This window comes from Rhinolophus sinicus, linkage group LG06 (genome assembly GCF_036562045.2).
Source record: "Rhinolophus sinicus isolate RSC01 linkage group LG06, ASM3656204v1, whole genome shotgun sequence".
NCBI classification, from domain to species: domain Eukaryota; kingdom Metazoa; phylum Chordata; class Mammalia; order Chiroptera; family Rhinolophidae; genus Rhinolophus; species Rhinolophus sinicus.
In genome coordinates, this window is record NC_133756.1 from 34071300 (window position 1) to 34089219 (window position 17920).

At 40.4% G+C, this 17920-nt stretch overlaps 1 protein-coding gene across 4 annotated transcripts in view; it reads left to right on the forward strand.

Annotated features, from left to right (window-relative positions):
- The window catches only part of IL12RB2 (interleukin 12 receptor subunit beta 2), a 70068-nt gene that overhangs the window by 41036 nt on the left and 11112 nt on the right, over positions 1-17920 (forward strand). For all 4 annotated transcript variants that reach the window (XM_074334919.1, XM_074334920.1, XM_074334922.1 and 1 more), the window contains 4 exons: positions 418-637; positions 9436-9636; positions 14068-14166; positions 14252-14410. In XM_074334919.1, the coding sequence (XP_074191020.1) occupies positions 418-637; positions 9436-9636; positions 14068-14166; positions 14252-14410 (679 nt within the window). The remainder of the gene's footprint in view (positions 1-417; positions 638-9435; positions 9637-14067; positions 14167-14251; positions 14411-17920) is intronic.

Sequence of the window (17920 nt, forward strand, 5' to 3'; positions counted from 1 at the left end):
GATTTTGTGAGTAGCATTGCACTTTCTATTTAAAATGTTACACAGGTATGTGTCACAAATTTAGAAATGGAGATTCAGAATGGACCAAATGCCTTGCTCTGGGTCACACAGCTGGTGATTGGTAGCGCTGGAATTCTATTGGATGTAGTTAAGTTTTTAGGAAGTTTCATTTTGAAGCAAGACAGGAAAATCAATGTGTTTTCAAGAATTAGCTTTAAAAAAATGTTAAAGTGGTATTTTTTTCTAAATGGTGGGGATGTGCAGAGGCATAAAGTGTACAGTGGAGGAGATGAGAAGATGTAAATAAAAAGGTCACTCAGTTGTAGCCATCTGCTGCAGGGAGCCGTGAGGTCCAGGCATAGAGTATCCAGTGGCCTGGTCTGAGCATACACACTAAGTGGATGTGTTTTGTTGCAGAATCTGAGTGTGTCAGAGGCAAGAGGAAAAATCCTCCACTATCAGGTGACCTTGCTGGAGGTGGCAGGGGAAAAAGCCACACTACAGAACATCACAGAATATACCTCCTGGACTTGGGTCATTCCCAGAACTAAGAAGTGGGCTGTGGCTGTGTCTGCAGTGAACTCAAAAGGCAGTTCCTGGCCCACTCGTATTAACATAACAGACCTGTGTGAGGCAGGTAAGTACCAACTTTTCTTTAATATTGCCTGTAGGAAACTGTGTCTTACTCATCTCTTATCTTCTGCAGGCTTATCTGAGGGCTTGGCATGAGTAGCTCAGGAATTTAAACTTTGGAGCTTTCAGAGGCTGTCTTTTCCACTCAGACTATGAGTGGCCTTGGACAAGTGAATAAACACCTCTGAGCTTCAATTCCCAGCTCTCTGAAGTAGGGATTATATTACCTGCCTTGCAGGTCATTATAAGAGTAAATATAGAGACTAATACATAGCAGGTGCTTAATAAATGTTAGTTAAGGAAATATTAGTTGCATTACATTGAACACTAATGTCTGCCTAATTTTTCCAGAAGCAAGAATACTATGTGCTGTGAAATTCTAGAAAAAAATACAGCCAAAGCATATTTTAAAACCAATAGTATTAAAATGAAATTCTGGCTGTAATGAAACTATAGCAAAATTTTTCTATACTACAGCTCTTTATTACACAAATTTAGATATGGATCCCATTATCTGCATTGAAAACCTCCCAAATAGCTGTATACATTTTATAGTTTCATTCTCTGAAAACTAACTTCTCTGGATAAAAGCCCATAATTAGTCAGAAAATGGATACTAATGCTATTTCTCAAGATCTGTGTTATAAAAGGATTCCATGCCAAGATCACTGGCTTTTTCTAAAAATGCCTAATAGAATAAAACTATAATTAGATCCTTCCTTAAAATTCAGTGTGACAATTTTATCTACATATGCGTCTAGCAATCATCGTTTCAAAGAAGCTTCTACCAAAACATGATTATTTTATACACAATGTTAAACCTTGGTTATATATCTTTTCAGTCACATATATATAAATATAGATAATAGAGTAGATAAAAATAACTAGAAGAAAATACAAGTAAATATTGATATAACCTTGAGTTAGTATGAGTTAGGAATTGCTTTTAGGAGTAACGGTTGCTCTTACCAGAGGCCTGACTACAGTGATTTATTTATTCTCACACATGAGAGAAATTCAGAGGTAGACAGGCCAGGGCTGGTGTGACAGCTCTGTGACATCATCAGGACTCCAGGCTCCTTCTTTTGATTCCCTCTGCCAAGTTGGCTTCCTCAAGATGGAAATGGTCCAAGATAGCTGTCAGAGCTTTAGCTACTGTGTTTTCCCGAAAATAAAACCGGGTCTTATATTAAGTTTTGCTCCAAAGACGCATTAGGGCTTATGTTCAGGGGATGTTATCCTGAAAAATCATGATAGAACTTATTTTCCAGTTAGGTCTTATTTTTGGGGAAACACAGTATTTCCATCTAGGCAACAGAAAGGAAGGGAGAAGGGCTCATCCCTCACTCTTGAGGAGCTTTGCCCAATTCACACAACATACTTGAAGTTATTGACTTTAACTGGTCACCGGCCACAGCCAACTGCAAAGGAGGCTCAGATATATATTTCAGGTAGCAGTGTTCCCTTGCTAAAGAAGATGAGGCAAGCATATACAGTAAGGAACTGGTCATCTGTGCCTCATGTAGGGTTGGTACCTAAGGCAGAAATCTGAAGGAAAAGATGGATTAACTATGGGGGATAAAAAGCTGAAACTCTACATAGTAAAATACAAATTTTAAAACATTATAAATAAATCTTTAAAAATATGGATAGTAATTTAAGAAAAGTATGTATTACATTGTTGGCAAAAAGAAGATTATCTATCTATGTAACTTTTTAAAATAAAGAAGAGATTGGGAATAGGAACAGGAAATTCAAGTAATAAATATAAAAGGAGCAATATAGATATGAAAATATGTTCAGCCTAACTAACAATCAATGAGATGCAAATTTTGAAAAAACATGAGAAACCAAATAAGACAGAGAAAGGATAAATAAGATAAGTATAGCCCATGTTGGTGAGAGTGAAAGGAAAATACACTATTTTGTTTGTTTTTTCTTTCTTCTGTTTGTTTGTTTCTTCTTTTATTTCTTTTTTTTTTTTTGGGTGGGGGGAGGGGTAGATACTCTTATACTATGCTGGTGTCTGTGTAAATTGGTACAACTTTCTGAAGAACAATTTGACCATATGTGACAAACTAGATATGAACATATCTTATGACCAAGAAATGTTACCATCAGAAATGTATCCTCAGCAAATAATAGGATAAGTGCTTTAAAATGCAGGCAAAAATATGTTCGTTGAAAAAAAAAATTGAAATAGGGAAACACCACAAACAACCTAAGTGTAAAATAACAGAGGATGAACTGGTTTAATACGTACTGATTCTCTTCTGCCTGAATCCCACGCTAACGTTAAAGTGATGCTGTGGCTATGTTTTTGTTGACATGGAAAGATGCACATAATAAGTAAAAAGGTAGGCTTTCAAGAGTGTATATGGGGTGAGGCCATTTAAAATATATAGTGACATGAGTACACATTTTTTACATAGTAAAAAGAAATCTAGCAGAATCTATGTGCAGATGTTAACAGAGGTCATCACTGTACTATGGGATTATAGGTGATTTTCCTTCCTTTTTTCTTTTTATATTTTTAATTTTTTTCTTCAGTGGATAAATATCACTTGAGTAATTTTTCAACTGAATTCTGTGGGGGAAGTTGAACTCAAACCACTGTTTGGTATCCAGCTATTTTTAAAATATAATATGTCAGAATACCTTACTTCTTCAAACCTTACTGCCGATGAGTCTTGGGGATATTAACCTCATGAATTTTCTAGGCCCGTTCCAGTTTCTGTATTTAGATTTGGTAACAACTTCTCAAAATGCCACACTCATTATTTTAGAATTGCCCTCTTCTTTATTCATTCAGTAGGCTTTTATTGAGCATATACTACATAAGGCAACTGGAATGCAGCAATAAGTGAAAAATACTGTTGAGGTCCTCCAGTTATGTGTAGTCAAATGCGAGGGGCAGACATCTAAGCATGCAAACTGTAATACAGTATCAGCGTGAGATAAGACTTATGCACAGGGAGCTCTGGCGACAGAGAAAAGCTGAAGCATGGGCTTGGAGAGCAGGCGACGTGTGAACGGAGTACGCAGAGACAAGTTGGTGTCAGCCAGGTGTGAGGAGTGCAGGTATGCAGGCATGAGGATTTGTTTTCAAGTGGCATCTGACAGAGCATATACGTTGATAAAAAGAATCAGGTGGGGGAGAGTTGAAGATAAAGGGGAGAGAGGGGATAACTGATGGGATGAAGTCCCTGGGGAGCTGGAGGATGATGGGATCCAGTGACAAAAAGAGTAAAAGGGACACTTCTTCCTCTCAGAATGGACAGGTGTTAAGTAGGGAAATAGCTCAGTAAGTATGAACATGTAGGGGAGGTAAGGTAGGACTGAAACGGTTCTGTACACCAGAGCTATCGCTAAGAGGGGCCTAGCCCTAGAAATTTTGGATTCTCACAAAAGCCTGTTGCCTCTCCAAGACCCCACCTGACCCATCCAATAGAAGTTGTCGTGCATCCCAGAGGACAGATTGGTAAATTGCATAATCCTATCCTTGATCACGCATCTCACACATACTCGGAATGACCTGCAGGAAGAGCGTACCATGATTTTGTGTCTCCCTCTCTTTCAATATATGTTCACACTACTCACATATATAACTTGCCTTCTACAAAGGGAAAAATAATGCCCCAACAGGCAGAATTATGTTGATTTTAAGAAAGTAGGGACAACTTTGTTGTAAAAGGCACCTGTCGTAGCATTGCATATCAAGAAGCAGAAGAATGATTTTGTGGGTTTGTGATGAAAGTTGAATGTGTGCTAAACCCAGCAGCCAACAAGTAAAACATGTTGAATATTTCAGACCAGTCCCTGTGCTGAAGAATTCTTGAAACTATGGGAAGAGTCAGATGCCAGTAGAATCATAAACAGGGTCCACACAGATGTCAGAGACTGAGGCCCCAGGAGGTGAAGTAACTTAGCCAAGAGCATACATTTCCTTAGTGGTGGATGGAGCTGGACAGAAAAACCAAGCCACCTGTCTCTTAGGTGGGCACTTTTCCATACACCTTATGAACTTCCTAACTCTATTCAGAAGCTCTCGGTGAAAATGGAGATGGGAAGTTGAATGATTGAGGCTAAAGGAATAATGTTAAAAGATCACACAGCGAGAGAGTGAGTTGTGAGCAGAGACCTGAAGGAGAGAACGAGTCCTGGCAGACGTCATGGGGGAGGAAATCCAGGCTGGTTCCTGGCAAGTGTGGTGACTTAGAGGCAGGTTAACGCCAAGTTGATTTGCTTAGCTAATTCCAGAGAAAGCAATAGTTAGACTCTTTGGCTGTTTTAGCTCCTCACCTGGCAAAGGGTCTTGTGAACCATAGGTGCTATTTACTGAATGAATGCACTTCACACACACACACAAAAAAAAGGAAGAAAAGAAAGAAAGAAAAAAGAAAAAGAAAATGTCCGTAGCCAGGACATCAGGTACCGAGGCAAATGAAGATAAAGGAATTCCAGTTCCTAATAGGATAGCCAATACACAGGTTACACTCACCACCAAGCCCAGTCCTGAGGATGCCACAGGCTGGCTGAGCGCCTGTGCAGCGGGTAATAGTAATGAAGGGGGAGAGCTGACATAGCCCTTTCTGGTTGCACACCTTTTTCTTGCCCGTGTTGCTCTGATAAGATTATTGCCTGGGCATTTCTACTGTGGGGCAGGGAAGTCCTGAGAGCATGGCCAAGTATCCTCAAAGAAGCTCTGGAACCTAACTGGGGAGGGGAGCTGAGAACAAAGAGTGCCTGTGAGCTGGCTGGCCCTTGAGATTTCTCCTGACATTTACCCCATGGGCTTGGCAATTACAAAAGAGAATAACAGCTCCTCTCCCACATGAAGAGCAGTGCCAGACATAGAGACACAGGTAGGTTCTGGAGGTGCCAAGTATACCTCCAGGGAACCTGCGGACAGGTAGCATTCAGGCTGCATCCCGACAGGCTCTCTGGCCTGGAGCTTTCCACCCTGAAAAGCTCCTCCTAAACTTACTTGTTGGAGCATGAGCTACAGCTAAGCTTTCACTCCTCCCCCCACAGAAAAATGAAGGTCAAGGCTACTGATCAATCCAAGGAAAGAAAACATGATCCCAAATGAGAAAATTAGGAGAAATCCGAGGGGTCCAAGTTCTGGGAAACAAAGGCAACAAATGGAACAACCTATGCCCTAGGAAATATAACTGCCATAACAGAAAGAACTGGAGTTTAGAATAAGTATAATAAGTATCCTTAGAAAGATAAGAGAGGATGATAGAAACATGAATCAGAAGTAGATGGTTGTGAAGAGGCCCCATGTAGAGAGAATAAGAGTGGAAAGTTTAATTGTTGAAATAAAGAACTCAACCAATGGGGCTGGATAGCAGAAAGGACTCATCTGAAGATTGAATGAGGGCATGGAAGATTGGATGAGAAACTCTTCCAAAAGGTAGAGAAACTCTCCCATAAAAGCAGAGAAAGAAATTGAAAAATGAGAAAACTTAAGACACTGAAAGAATTGAAAGAGAAGTAATGACAAGCGTATGCAAAAAAGGAATCCCAGTAAGAGAAAAAAGTAAATGAAAGAGAAAACACACTTGAAAATATTTATCAAGAATTTTACAGAATGTACCACTCTGATGCAGGATGTCCGTAGTGGGGAGGTTGTGTGGGAGGGGGCATATGGAAAATGCCTTCTGCTCATTTTGCTGTAAACTTAAAAACTGCTCTAAAAGAATAGTCTATTTTTTAAAAGTCTCTGCAATAGATGATAGATAGATACATAGATACATAGATACATAGATACATAGATAGATACTCGTAGATAAGTGCAGAATTATCAAACAGGGTTGATCCTGAGTACAAAGATGGAGCAGTACCAGAAAAATGTATCAGTGTAATTTATCACATTAATACTGAGAGAAAAAAGACACATGTTCTTAACAGATGTAGAAAAGGATTTAGTTCTAAGAAGTTTTCAGTAAGTTAACAATATTTTGTATAAATAAAACCTATATGAAAACTATGAAAAAACTTTTAAGATATTAAGACTTTCTAGCAAAAACATGAAGCTAATGTCATCTTAATAAAGACAGATAGGCACATTCTCTTTAAAATTAGCAACAAGATAAAAACAAAAAAAAATGATATTTAAAGATTGGAAGGAAGAAATACTTTAAGTATGCAGCTAATAAGATTATTACATAGAAAATTCCACAAGGCAATAGACAAATTATTAGAATTAGAGAGTTTAGCAGGTTTGCCAGAAATAAGAATAACACACAGAAATTAATAGTAGAAAAAGCAGTAGAACACAAGATGCCATTTAGGGTGCCCGATGGGCATTGGACTTATTAGGGAGACCACTTCAGAGACTGTGTAGATGCCTGACCACTGTGCCATACACCTGAAGCTGAAGTCGAATAATATGGAATGTCAACTATAAATATATAAATATATACATATATATGGTCATGGGATGTGGAGTACGGCCAAGGGAAGATAGTCAATGGGATTATAACACCTATATACAATGTCAGAGGGGTAGTAGATTGGGAGGGTTATCACTTTGTCCGGCGTGTAAATGTATAACTATTACATTGTTTTGTACGCCTGAAACTAATGAAAAAAATGGTGCCATTTATATAGCAAACTGAAAGTATAAAGTGCCTAGGAATTAACCTAACAAAAAAATACATGAAAACTTTAAAGAGTAATTTTTTTTAACTCCATTAAAAGACAAAGAAGAGCTGAATAATTTCAATAAAACAGCATATTTATGAATGGAACAACCTAACATTGTAACAGCATCACTCCTCCCTGAATTAAACTATAAATTTAACTTAATTCCAATAAAAAAAAATACGAGCTGGAATTTAGGGGGACTCTGATAAACTAATTTTAAAAGCTACATGGAAGAATAAAGTTTTATAAATATCTAAGACCATTTTGAAAAAAGAAGAGCAAAACGAGGAGGGAACTTGACCAACCAAATAGACATCACAAAAGCCTAGTAAGTGTGAACAGTGTGTTCTGGTAAAGAAGTTGACCCCGACCCAGACCCAGTAATATATGGAACTTGATGCATGTTAGGGATAGTATCACATTGGGAAAAATTGACTCACTGTGCGGGAAAAAAATAAGAAAATTTATTCCCTTTAAAAAACAAACAAACAAACAAACAAACAAACAAAAAGATCTTTCAGCTAGATTTGGATTAAAAGTTTTAATGTGAAAGGTAAAACTAAAAGCCAGTAGGAGAACGTGGTTGAGTATCTTCGTGAGCCCAGGATGGAAGGATTTCATAAACAAGACTCAAAATGCAGAAACTATAAACAACTTTACCTACAGCCAAGTGCAACAAGGACATCAGAAAGTTATCAGAGAATTGAAACAGTGGAGTAAGATATTTTTAGTGTTGAAAACTGACAAGTGATTAATATCTAGAATATAAAAGCTATTTCTGCAAATCAGAGAGAAGACAGGAAACAGAAAAAACGAGCAAAGTATATGAACAGGCAGTTCACAGAAAGGGAAAGTCAGATGACCAGTAATATGTGAAGAGAGACTCAGTCTCATGAGTAACCAGAAACCGAAACTAAAACCACAATTAAATAATACCACTTTGCATGTACCAGATTGGCAAAAAATAGAAAGTCAGAAAATAACAAGTGTTGTTGGGGAAGTGAGAACGCTTAAGCTTTTCTTGTTGGAGTGTCAACTGATTGGCTATTTTAGAGATCAGTCTGGTCATATTTAGTGAAATATGTGATTTACTCTGTAATCGAGAAATTCTGTGCATATAAATCCAGAGACACTTGCACAGGCACACACGAGAACATGCAAGAGAATATTTGTTACATTCTTATTTATGTTATTGTTGACGTGAGAACATCCAAACCAGTAGAGAATTTTTATGAGAGTTTATTTGAGCCACACTGATGACACATGCCGGGCAGCAAGCTCCAGAGAATAACAGTTTTGCAGCTTCTTCTATTCATTTGAAATTAAGGAGAGAATGTAAGGAAGATTACATGATGGTAGGAGAAGGCAAGGCGGGAACTGGATTAGATTATGTGCTTTCTTAAGGATGGTTATACCTTCAAAGGACATCCCAAAAGTGTATTAGGCTAGATGCACAAGAACAATGGACAGGGTCAGATTAAAAACCTTTCCCGTAAATTATAGGCCTGGGCATGCCTACCCACCATGACCTGCCCAGTTAGGAATTTATGGTTTATTACAGCACCCCTTTTTCATCCATATTAGTAAAGAGTTGGAGGGAACCTCCTGCATGTCACTTGGAGACTGGACAAAGAAAGGGTTGAGGCAGCAGTCTAAAGGAATGAGCTGAATTTACATATAGCAGCAAGGTAGATGATATATCCCAGAAATATAATGTTGAGTGGGAAAAAAAAAGTTAGCAAAAGCATTAAATTTACTTCCAACACAGTTCATGAAAATACAACACACAAGCACAAAGCAACACTAATTTTCAAGGATACATATATGTCTAATTAAACATGTGGAAGGTGGATTAGAAGGATGCATGTTACATTCACTAGAGCACGTACCTTTGGGGACACAGAAATGGAAAGTGAAAGGGAAAATGAAGGGGAAAATAATTCTACAAATAACACTGCACAGTGAGAGCTGATGATGCCAGTTCTCCAAGAACTAAGATAAACTTAGTGGGACAAACTTAAATCTGTGAACCTGAAGTCCTTAAAAAGAAATTGGTTCTTCTTAAAACTTTGCTACAATGAGTTGTTATGTTTTACATCTTTATCCACTGTGATTTGTTGTTGTGCCTCCCCCTTTATCCCCATAAAGAGTTGCTGGTTCCTGGCCAGGTCTCTGCAAACTCAGAAGGCGTGGACAACATTATGGTGACGTGGGAGGCTCCTGGGAAAGCTGCCCCTGCTGTCCAGCAGTACGTGGTGGAATGGAGGGCGCTCCATCCGGGGGTCGTCATGCAGCCCCCTGTAAACTGGCTGCGGAGTCCCCCCTACAACATGTCTGCTCTGATTTCAGGTACTTAATTGTTCACCTACCTTCTGGAAGGTTACTAAAGTCACATTTGTTTGAGGAATTTGCAAGCAGGACACCAAAACTCTGCCCTCAGTTACTGGTAGCTACATAGAAGAGGGATGGTGATGACCTAGGATCCATCATGACGACATTTCAAAATATACCACTGAAGCTATAGAAGACCGATCAGTTGTCTAAAACGCTAGTATTTATGGAAAATCCATGTGCTTGGCACAGTGCCATATAAGATGAGTGAATCAAACCAAATAAGCATGGCTGACAGCTGTGTTGTAACCAGTAAGTGTGATGGGCACTTCCATTTGGGAGGTCATTTACATCTCAGAACAATCATGTGTGGCAAGAGTTGTCATGCCCATTATATAGGTAAGGAAACAAAGACAGCTTTCATTCCCAATTCTGCTACTTATTGTTTGTGTGACAATAAATCCAGAATTATCTATATGATAATTGGTGATGCTAATCCTCATATTCCAAATCTGTCAGTGGTTATAATCAAGTGATTGAAAATATCTGAAAATATATTTAAATGATTAGACAGAACTTAGTCAGTAGCATTTGTAAGTGTAAGTTCAGCATAGTGGTTGAAAGTGCTGGTTCTGCAACCAGACTACCTGGGTTTGAGTTCTGGCTCTGTCACTTAACGAGGTTGTGTGTTCTAGGGCAAATTACTTCTCTGTGCCTCAGTTTCCTATCTGTAAAATAGGGATAATATTACCTACCTCCTTGGGTTATTGTGAGGACTAATTGAATTAATATAGGGGGGAAAAAAGCCTAACACATTTTAAGTGCTCAATAATTTAGCTATCATTATTATTATATGTAATAGACCTAAGATTTTAATAGGTTTTCAAGCTCTAAATCCCATATTTTCATTACGCCATGACAATTATTATACCTGTCCAGGAGGATACACATGCCCTGCTTAAGGAAACAAGATTTACACAGATGAAATAAACAGCACACTGCATAATACGTGAGCTGGTCTTTAGCTGTTGCCTCTTTTAGAGTCTAGCTGTTCAGACTGCTGCAGGGCTGTGTTCAGTTTTAATCACTACACTTAAAGAGAATGCTGCCCAGTGAGCAACAGAGGAAGGTGAGCAAGTCAGTGGGGTTCTGGGACTTTTAGTGTGGAAAGCACTTAGCCTGTGGAAGAGAATTCTAGATGGGGGTGGTGTAGTTTGATGGCTGTTTCTGGCTTTGATGTGTACATGAGGAAGAGTCTGTGCCCTTTGTTGTTCTGGAAGGTAAAACGAAGGCCCCTGCATGGAAATTATAAGAAGGCAGATATGTCAGCTGAGTTTTGAGAGCACTTTCCTTACCTGTTATGGAATGTAATAGGACCCTTGATGGTCCCTAGAGTTGTTGCAGTACAATCAGTTTTCCTTTAGGGTTGTTATACCCATCAAATCAGATGAAACAGTGGATGGAAAAGGCATGTAGTAAACTCTAAGCTGCTACAAAATTGTAAGTGCTTCTTATAAACTGTATTAGGACTTACCCCGCGAGAGAGTTTGAACCATATAGTCCATACAGTTCCTTCCTTTTAAAAATTCTATAATTCTACACAAATAGCATAAAATAGGTGACAAGAGAGAATGTTTTCCATGTGTAGGAAGCTAAAATGTTTTTAAGCATATTAGAAATATTCATTTGAATAAAGTCATTATTTTATTAATTAAAGTTATTCTCTGACTTGAAAACACTTGGTTAACTATTCCTTTGTGTTAATGTTATAGTCCGGAAATGAATTCTTACAAAATTTAAGTAATTCACACTGACCATGAATTCAAAATGGCCCTCTCCGGTCAGGAAGATGACTCATGGCCATGACCTCGTCAGCATCTGGCTGGGGCAGAGTGGCGTGTTTGGGAGTTAGGCCAGAATACAGTTCAGCTCCTGGACTATGGGTTGGTGGGGCCTAAGCTTTCGATCATCAGCCCTGTCCCGTCTGGATGAAAATGGTTTTGACCATACAGAGCCACTCCTTTTACAAATATGTAGACATCGCCACGTCTAGGAAACTGTCCCTGATGCCTAGGCTATTTGGGACCTTCTTCTGCACACTCCCTCATACTTTCTCTGATTACTCCTCATTACTGATTATTTAGTGTCTGTCTTCTCCCACATTTAGTAAGGGAAATTAGCTTTCTGGAGAAAATCCACCTGAGATGGTTTATAAATGTGGAGACAGAGCCTTTGCCCAACGGTGCCGGGTATATCTGTATGCATGGGAGTAGTGGGAAATGAGCCGGAAGTTGGGGCCAGACTGGAGAAAGAAAGAAAATCTTAGGAGTGTGGGCTGCAGCCACTGGGCAGCAGGGCTAAGGAATTTTTGAGGTGGGGAGCAGACATGATTAAGGGATGTTTGCAGAAGAACCAGTAAAACGGGAGTCCTTAAGGTCAGAACCAGGAAACAAGCTTGCTAGGGCTCTACTCTGTATGGCAAGGGAAATGTCAGCTGAGTTATGGAGCCACATCTTCTTCCCTCCTCTACTAAGCATAGGCTATTCACAAGAAGAAGCCCTCTGTTTCTGGTTCAACAGTTCCCACCTAGCAGTTCCCTGGTTCTGACCTTAAGGATGCCTGTTTTATTGGTTAATTCTTATACAAACGAAATGCAGTGAAAGCATTTGGCTAATGAGCTCATCTGGAATTCCCACACCTCCACACGGCATCGTGGTTGGTTGGGCCCTTCCATGACGAGAGGCAGAACAGCCAGGCACTAGCCCCTCCCAAGTGAAATGTGGTTCCATAGTCCATGTTGCCCGTGGGGCTTCTGGGTCTGGATGCCACTCATGAAGAATCTTTGGGTTTCTGGACTAAGCTGACTGCATCCTTTTCTCTGTTTCACTTGGTTCATGACTATGAATTGGACTCACCCATGGCCTTAGTTTTATCTCCTCATGGCCTCTCTGACAAAACTGGTTGTGTGTTTGAGCTTTATATGCTGCCTATTTGCTGGAATATTTAAGGGACAATGGGTTTTCATATAAAACACACACTATTTAGTAAACTATTCTGCGATGTACAATTCCTCTTCCCAAAAAGAAAATGTTAAATCCTAGTCAATTGTCAGCAGTAGGAAACCAGATCTGCCTGTGGCAGGGCGTTAAACAATATGGACGAGAGTTCTTATTTTGACCACATGATGCTATAGTTACCCGGTAGGAATTATCTTTTTCCTTTAAATTTTCACTGGGAATTTAAAGATATGTCATGGGCAGTAGCTATGAGAAGGGCCTTTGAGAGGAAGTAGAAATCATGGAAATAGGGAGTTTGGGCAGGGAAGAGCAACTTGTCAGGAAAGAGAAACTTGTCCTTACTGATGGAACATTTCAAAGTGCGGCACTTTAAAAGCTAGGAAGGAGTATTCCCATTCCCAGGTACCTTCCAAATTGTCCAGGTTGCGAAGCAGCTGAGATCTAACTAGAACATGGTGGTGGGAGGTAGAGGGGATGGATCGAGGGGTCAGGTTGCACTGAGAGTGCCCTGGTTGTTCATGCCCGAACGTGTCATCCTGTGCTGCCCTGTTAGATCTGGATAAGCATCTATGGACTTAGAAGAGCCTTCCAGGTTCCAAGCCTGCAAAACCCCAGCCTCTCTTTTCTGTAAATGGCAAATGATTTATTTGTAGAAATCAAAGTTGTTTTTGTTTGTTTCAAAAGCTGTCTTGTCATGCTTGGTCAGGTCTTCTGCTACTGTACCCCACCAAACACTGAACACTTCTCTAGGTATTTCAGAATCAGAATGCATTCTGTTCCTAAAGACATGTGGATTGTTCAAAAGCAAGGAGGAATGGTACAGCCACCTTGGAAGACAATTCGGCACTTTCTTATAAAGCTAAACATTTAGTCTTACCATATAATGCAGGAATCGTCTTTCAAAAGTATACCACACTGATGCAAGATACTGCGAATAGGGAAAACTGGGCAGGGAGGGGGATGTATATTGGAACTCTGTGCTATCTGCTCGATTTTTCTATAAATCTAAAACTGTTTTGAAAAATGAAATCTATTAATAAAGAAAAGGAAAAGGAAAGACAAAAAAAAAAAAAAAAAGCTGTCTTGTATGGTTGTATTTAAATCCATGTTGGAACTAGAATAGCTTTTGTCTCCTTAAGTATGTCGACCCTGGAAAGAAGCTCAGGTTTGCTTACTTGTTCACCATGAAGTGAATGTGGGAGTTGGGAGCTGTGGCTTCCAGAAGCTGGTGCCATGGCAAATAGGATGCTGAGATTTGGTAACTTAAGTCATCCCGTTACCCTCAGTCCAGATTGTACTTGAACCCTCTTCAAACTAAGAGGCAAAAAAAAAAAAAATGCCCTGAATGCATCTGTATCAGATATTAAAATGGCTTCTTTAGTGATTCCCATGTGATGCCACACCTGTTATAAGAACTCCCTTTTCCTTGCAGAAAACATAAAACCCTACATCTGTTACGAAATCCGTGTGCATGCACTGTCGGGGGGCCAGGGAGGCTGCAACTCCACCTGGGGTAACTCAAAGCACAAAGGTGAGTTTTGGAACTTTCTGCAAAATTTTGCTTTAATGATTTGGATTTGGAGGGTGGGTAAAGCCTCCTGTGTTCTACTTTACAGCACCACTGAGTGGCCCCTACATTAATGCCATCACAGAGGAAAACGGGAGCATTTTCATTGCATGGGACGAAATTCCAGCCCAGGAGCAAATGGGCTGCATCCTCCATTATCGGATCTACTGGAAGGAACGAGACTCCAATTCCCAGCCTCAAACTTGTGGTATGTGTGAGAAACCAATACAGTGGGGCCTTTCTTGTTCAGATGCCAGGAGAACACAAGCGTATGTGTGTGCTCGTACCACACCTAGCACTTAGTAGGTGCTCAATAATATTGTGAAATTAATTGAAGAAAAATAAAAGACATGTAAACACACACACACGTGCCAAGCAAATTAAACAAATGAAGACAATAGACTAGGCTCTCAAGGAGCTTACTCCTATGAGGAGACATTTCCAAAAGCAGTCAAGGCCCAGTACTATTATACAGACCCTTGAGGTTTGCAAGGCATATGTTTGGAGAACTTTTGAGTCTCCACCTTTGCAAATACCATCACAGCACATTATTTTCTCCTCAAAATGGGCACCATACAATTTAAATAATTCCTTATGATCTGTAATTATTCTATAACTATAAGACTAAACCAGTTAAAATAAATTCTGACTGGAGCATTATCTCAAATGATTTGACGGAGCCCTCGGAGATCTAAGTCACTTGCCAGATTTGATGTTCTAATCTTTGATTTATTCAGAGTTTTTGTTTTTGCTTTTTTCCTGTCTTGCCCTTCCCCTTATTTCATAGGCAGCTTGCTTTCTTCCAGAATGTGTCATAAAGAAGCAAGATTTGTGTTCCTTTGTGGGAGCTAGTAGGTCGAAGAGTGTAACAGAGGCACCCTGAAATGTGGGGGCCAGAGGCTGCCTGCCAAAGTGATTGTTACCTGGGAAACTTTAGGAGTCAGTCCTCGCTCTTGACCTTAGAAGATCTGCAGTGCTGCTTTTCTAAGTTAGGACTTTTGAAGCTAGTTAATCTTTTTATTCCATAAATAATACTAGCACATGGTAAAAAACATTCAAACAGTAAGATATAAAATCGAAGTATCCCTTCCTCTATAGTTAGGCTGTTAGTAGTTCTTCGTGTGTTAATTCCAGAAAAAAAAAAAGTAATACATATACAAGCACAGATTCTGATCTGTACCCTGCTTTCACTTCTCAGTAATACCTACTGGAGATCTTTCCACATCAGTCCATATGGATTTGCCTCATTCTTTTTAACAGCTCTCTAGTATTCCATTATAAGACCTTACCGTCATTCACTTAACTAATCCACCATTGACAAACAGAATGGATCATTGTATAGAATTGCTTCCCACTGGGCCTGTCAAGGTAAGTCAGTTCTGAAAAGTACCCCAAATAGTGAGGAATCAGTTGACCTCTTCGTGAGCCATTTCAAATTGTTCATGTGGAATTTGCTCCTCCATCACTCCCCACCGCCCCCCACCCCCGTTTTCATTTTGGCAGAGTTTAAACCGAGACGTCTATTTACAACTAGATAGGTGAACATGGCCATTTGGTTGTTAAAGCTGCTCTTGTAGATGTTGAAGGAAATACTACTTATTTTGCCACAAATATGATGAATCTAAGGTCTAGATAAGGGTATTTTAAAATAAGTTAAAAGGCAAGGAGGCCCAGAGTCAAAGTCCTATTTTATACCGGTGTGGATTAAATTTTCCATTTACTCATTAAGCACTCATCGATGAATAAGACCCATTGCCTGTCTTCGCAGAGCTCACATCCTATTGAAGGAGATGGAAAAGTACACAAAAGTGATGTAATTGCTCTGATCGAGGACTGACAACTATCTATTGCATTTGGCAATCAGAATCACAGGTGAATTCACAAGTGCAGCTTTTAGAGGGTGACAGAGGCCAGATGATTGAGGGCAAAAGACCCCAAGAAAGAGGCACCACAAGAGCAGAAGGAGGATGGAGTTCCAAGGGGAAGGGACCCTGTCTTACGGGTCTTGGGGCACCGTCCACCAGGCCCTAGTACTAACAGCACATGCAGGAGCATTTTGCCCTGCTGGGCAGGAGAGGACAGGTATAGAACTGAGATGGGGCCCCGGCACCTGCACGTTAGTACGTTCCACAGGTGATTTTGCTGCACAGCCTCTCCTCCGGAAGTTTACTGGTTTGTTGGTACCGCCCTGTGCACCAGTGGCCAGGGCACTTCTGCACGTGTGCACACATCAGACTCTGTTACCAGTCGGCGGTTTTTGCCCATAGACTAAGCTTCATGAAGGCAGCCTCCATGGCACTTTGCTAACCACTGTCTCCCCTGTACTTACAATACAGCCAGGCACAGTAGGTGCTTAATAAAAACAGTGTTTGCTGGATAACAAATGGGTGGTTATCACCCTGCGTTTTGTTAAACCAATGACGACTGTTAGGGAAAACCTAATTTTCAGTAACAATGGAGCCGTTTTGCCTGATTCCACTGGACCTTCTTACCCAGTGCCTATCAGATGATTGACAACTCTCACGTCTTCCTAAACTGGTGCTTTTGTCCTTTAACCACCCTGAGCCTAAAGTTTCAGATGGCCAAGGATTGAATGGCCCCCTTTATCGGTGCCTGAGATCACAGCCCAGACCTAGGCAGCAGAACCAGTATTTCCTGCATGATTCCTTTCTCCCATTACTCAACTCAAACTACTTTGCCAACCAAACTGCTGACACCATCACCCTCCTTACTGCTCCCCACAAAGAATCATAGAATGTCTATTTTTATTCTTCGTGTGTGTGTGTGTGTGTGTAAATATTTTGGCCCAGCAAACCATTCAAATCCCTTCCCTTCTGTTCTGACATCTCATTTCACTCCCAGAACTAAGAATGCCCTGACTCAGAGGATCCGCTCCCTGATGCTCGCTGATGCTTTGCTGCAGCGAGATGAGCAGAAGGTCTTTCCGAAATTAATTTTTTAATCCCCTGCCTTAGGAATAAGGAACAAGATTGCTTAGTTTAATCATATAGTTTAAGTCTGTGCAAGCAATTTTATCATGTTGGAGTAGGCTTGGGAATTTTCCACATGGTACTTTTTCTCAACGGGATGTAAAATACAGAAATTGCTCTGATCGTCACGGCTGTTCAATGACCTGCTCGGACCTCAGCCCCGTTGGGTGGAGTCGCCATAAGATTACAGGGCTCCACCGTGGTGGTCACTCACAGTAAGCAGGGGTGGGGAGTATAAGGGACTGCGTTCTCCACCAGATGTGAACTCTTTGAAGCAGATACTGTCTTTGTCTACTTGGTACCTTGTCCAGAGCAGACACTCAATAAATATTTGTGACTGTTGAAATAAATTCAGCAAATGGGCATCATCTGACTTGCTCTGGGACTGGTGGGCCAGTAAATGATATTGAGACACAAAGCGCTGAGTTCTAGTTTCCACTTTGATCACCAGCTCAGGCTGGACAAGTCAGCTGAGCAAGCCAGCAGGCTGCTCCTGCCGAAGTCTGGCCTTGGGTTTACTGTCCCCCCACCTGCCACCCCCCACCCAGCGTTTGAGAGGGCACACCAAACCCACACCCAGCAGAGCATTGGAGGAGAAGTTTGCCTATTTACTGAAGGCTACCCACAGTCATGTTTCTTGGAGGAGAAAAACAACATCAGTGCATTGCTCAAAAAAATTTAAAAAATCGTCTCAGCAGGGGTGTTGAGAGATTAAGGAACTGACAATC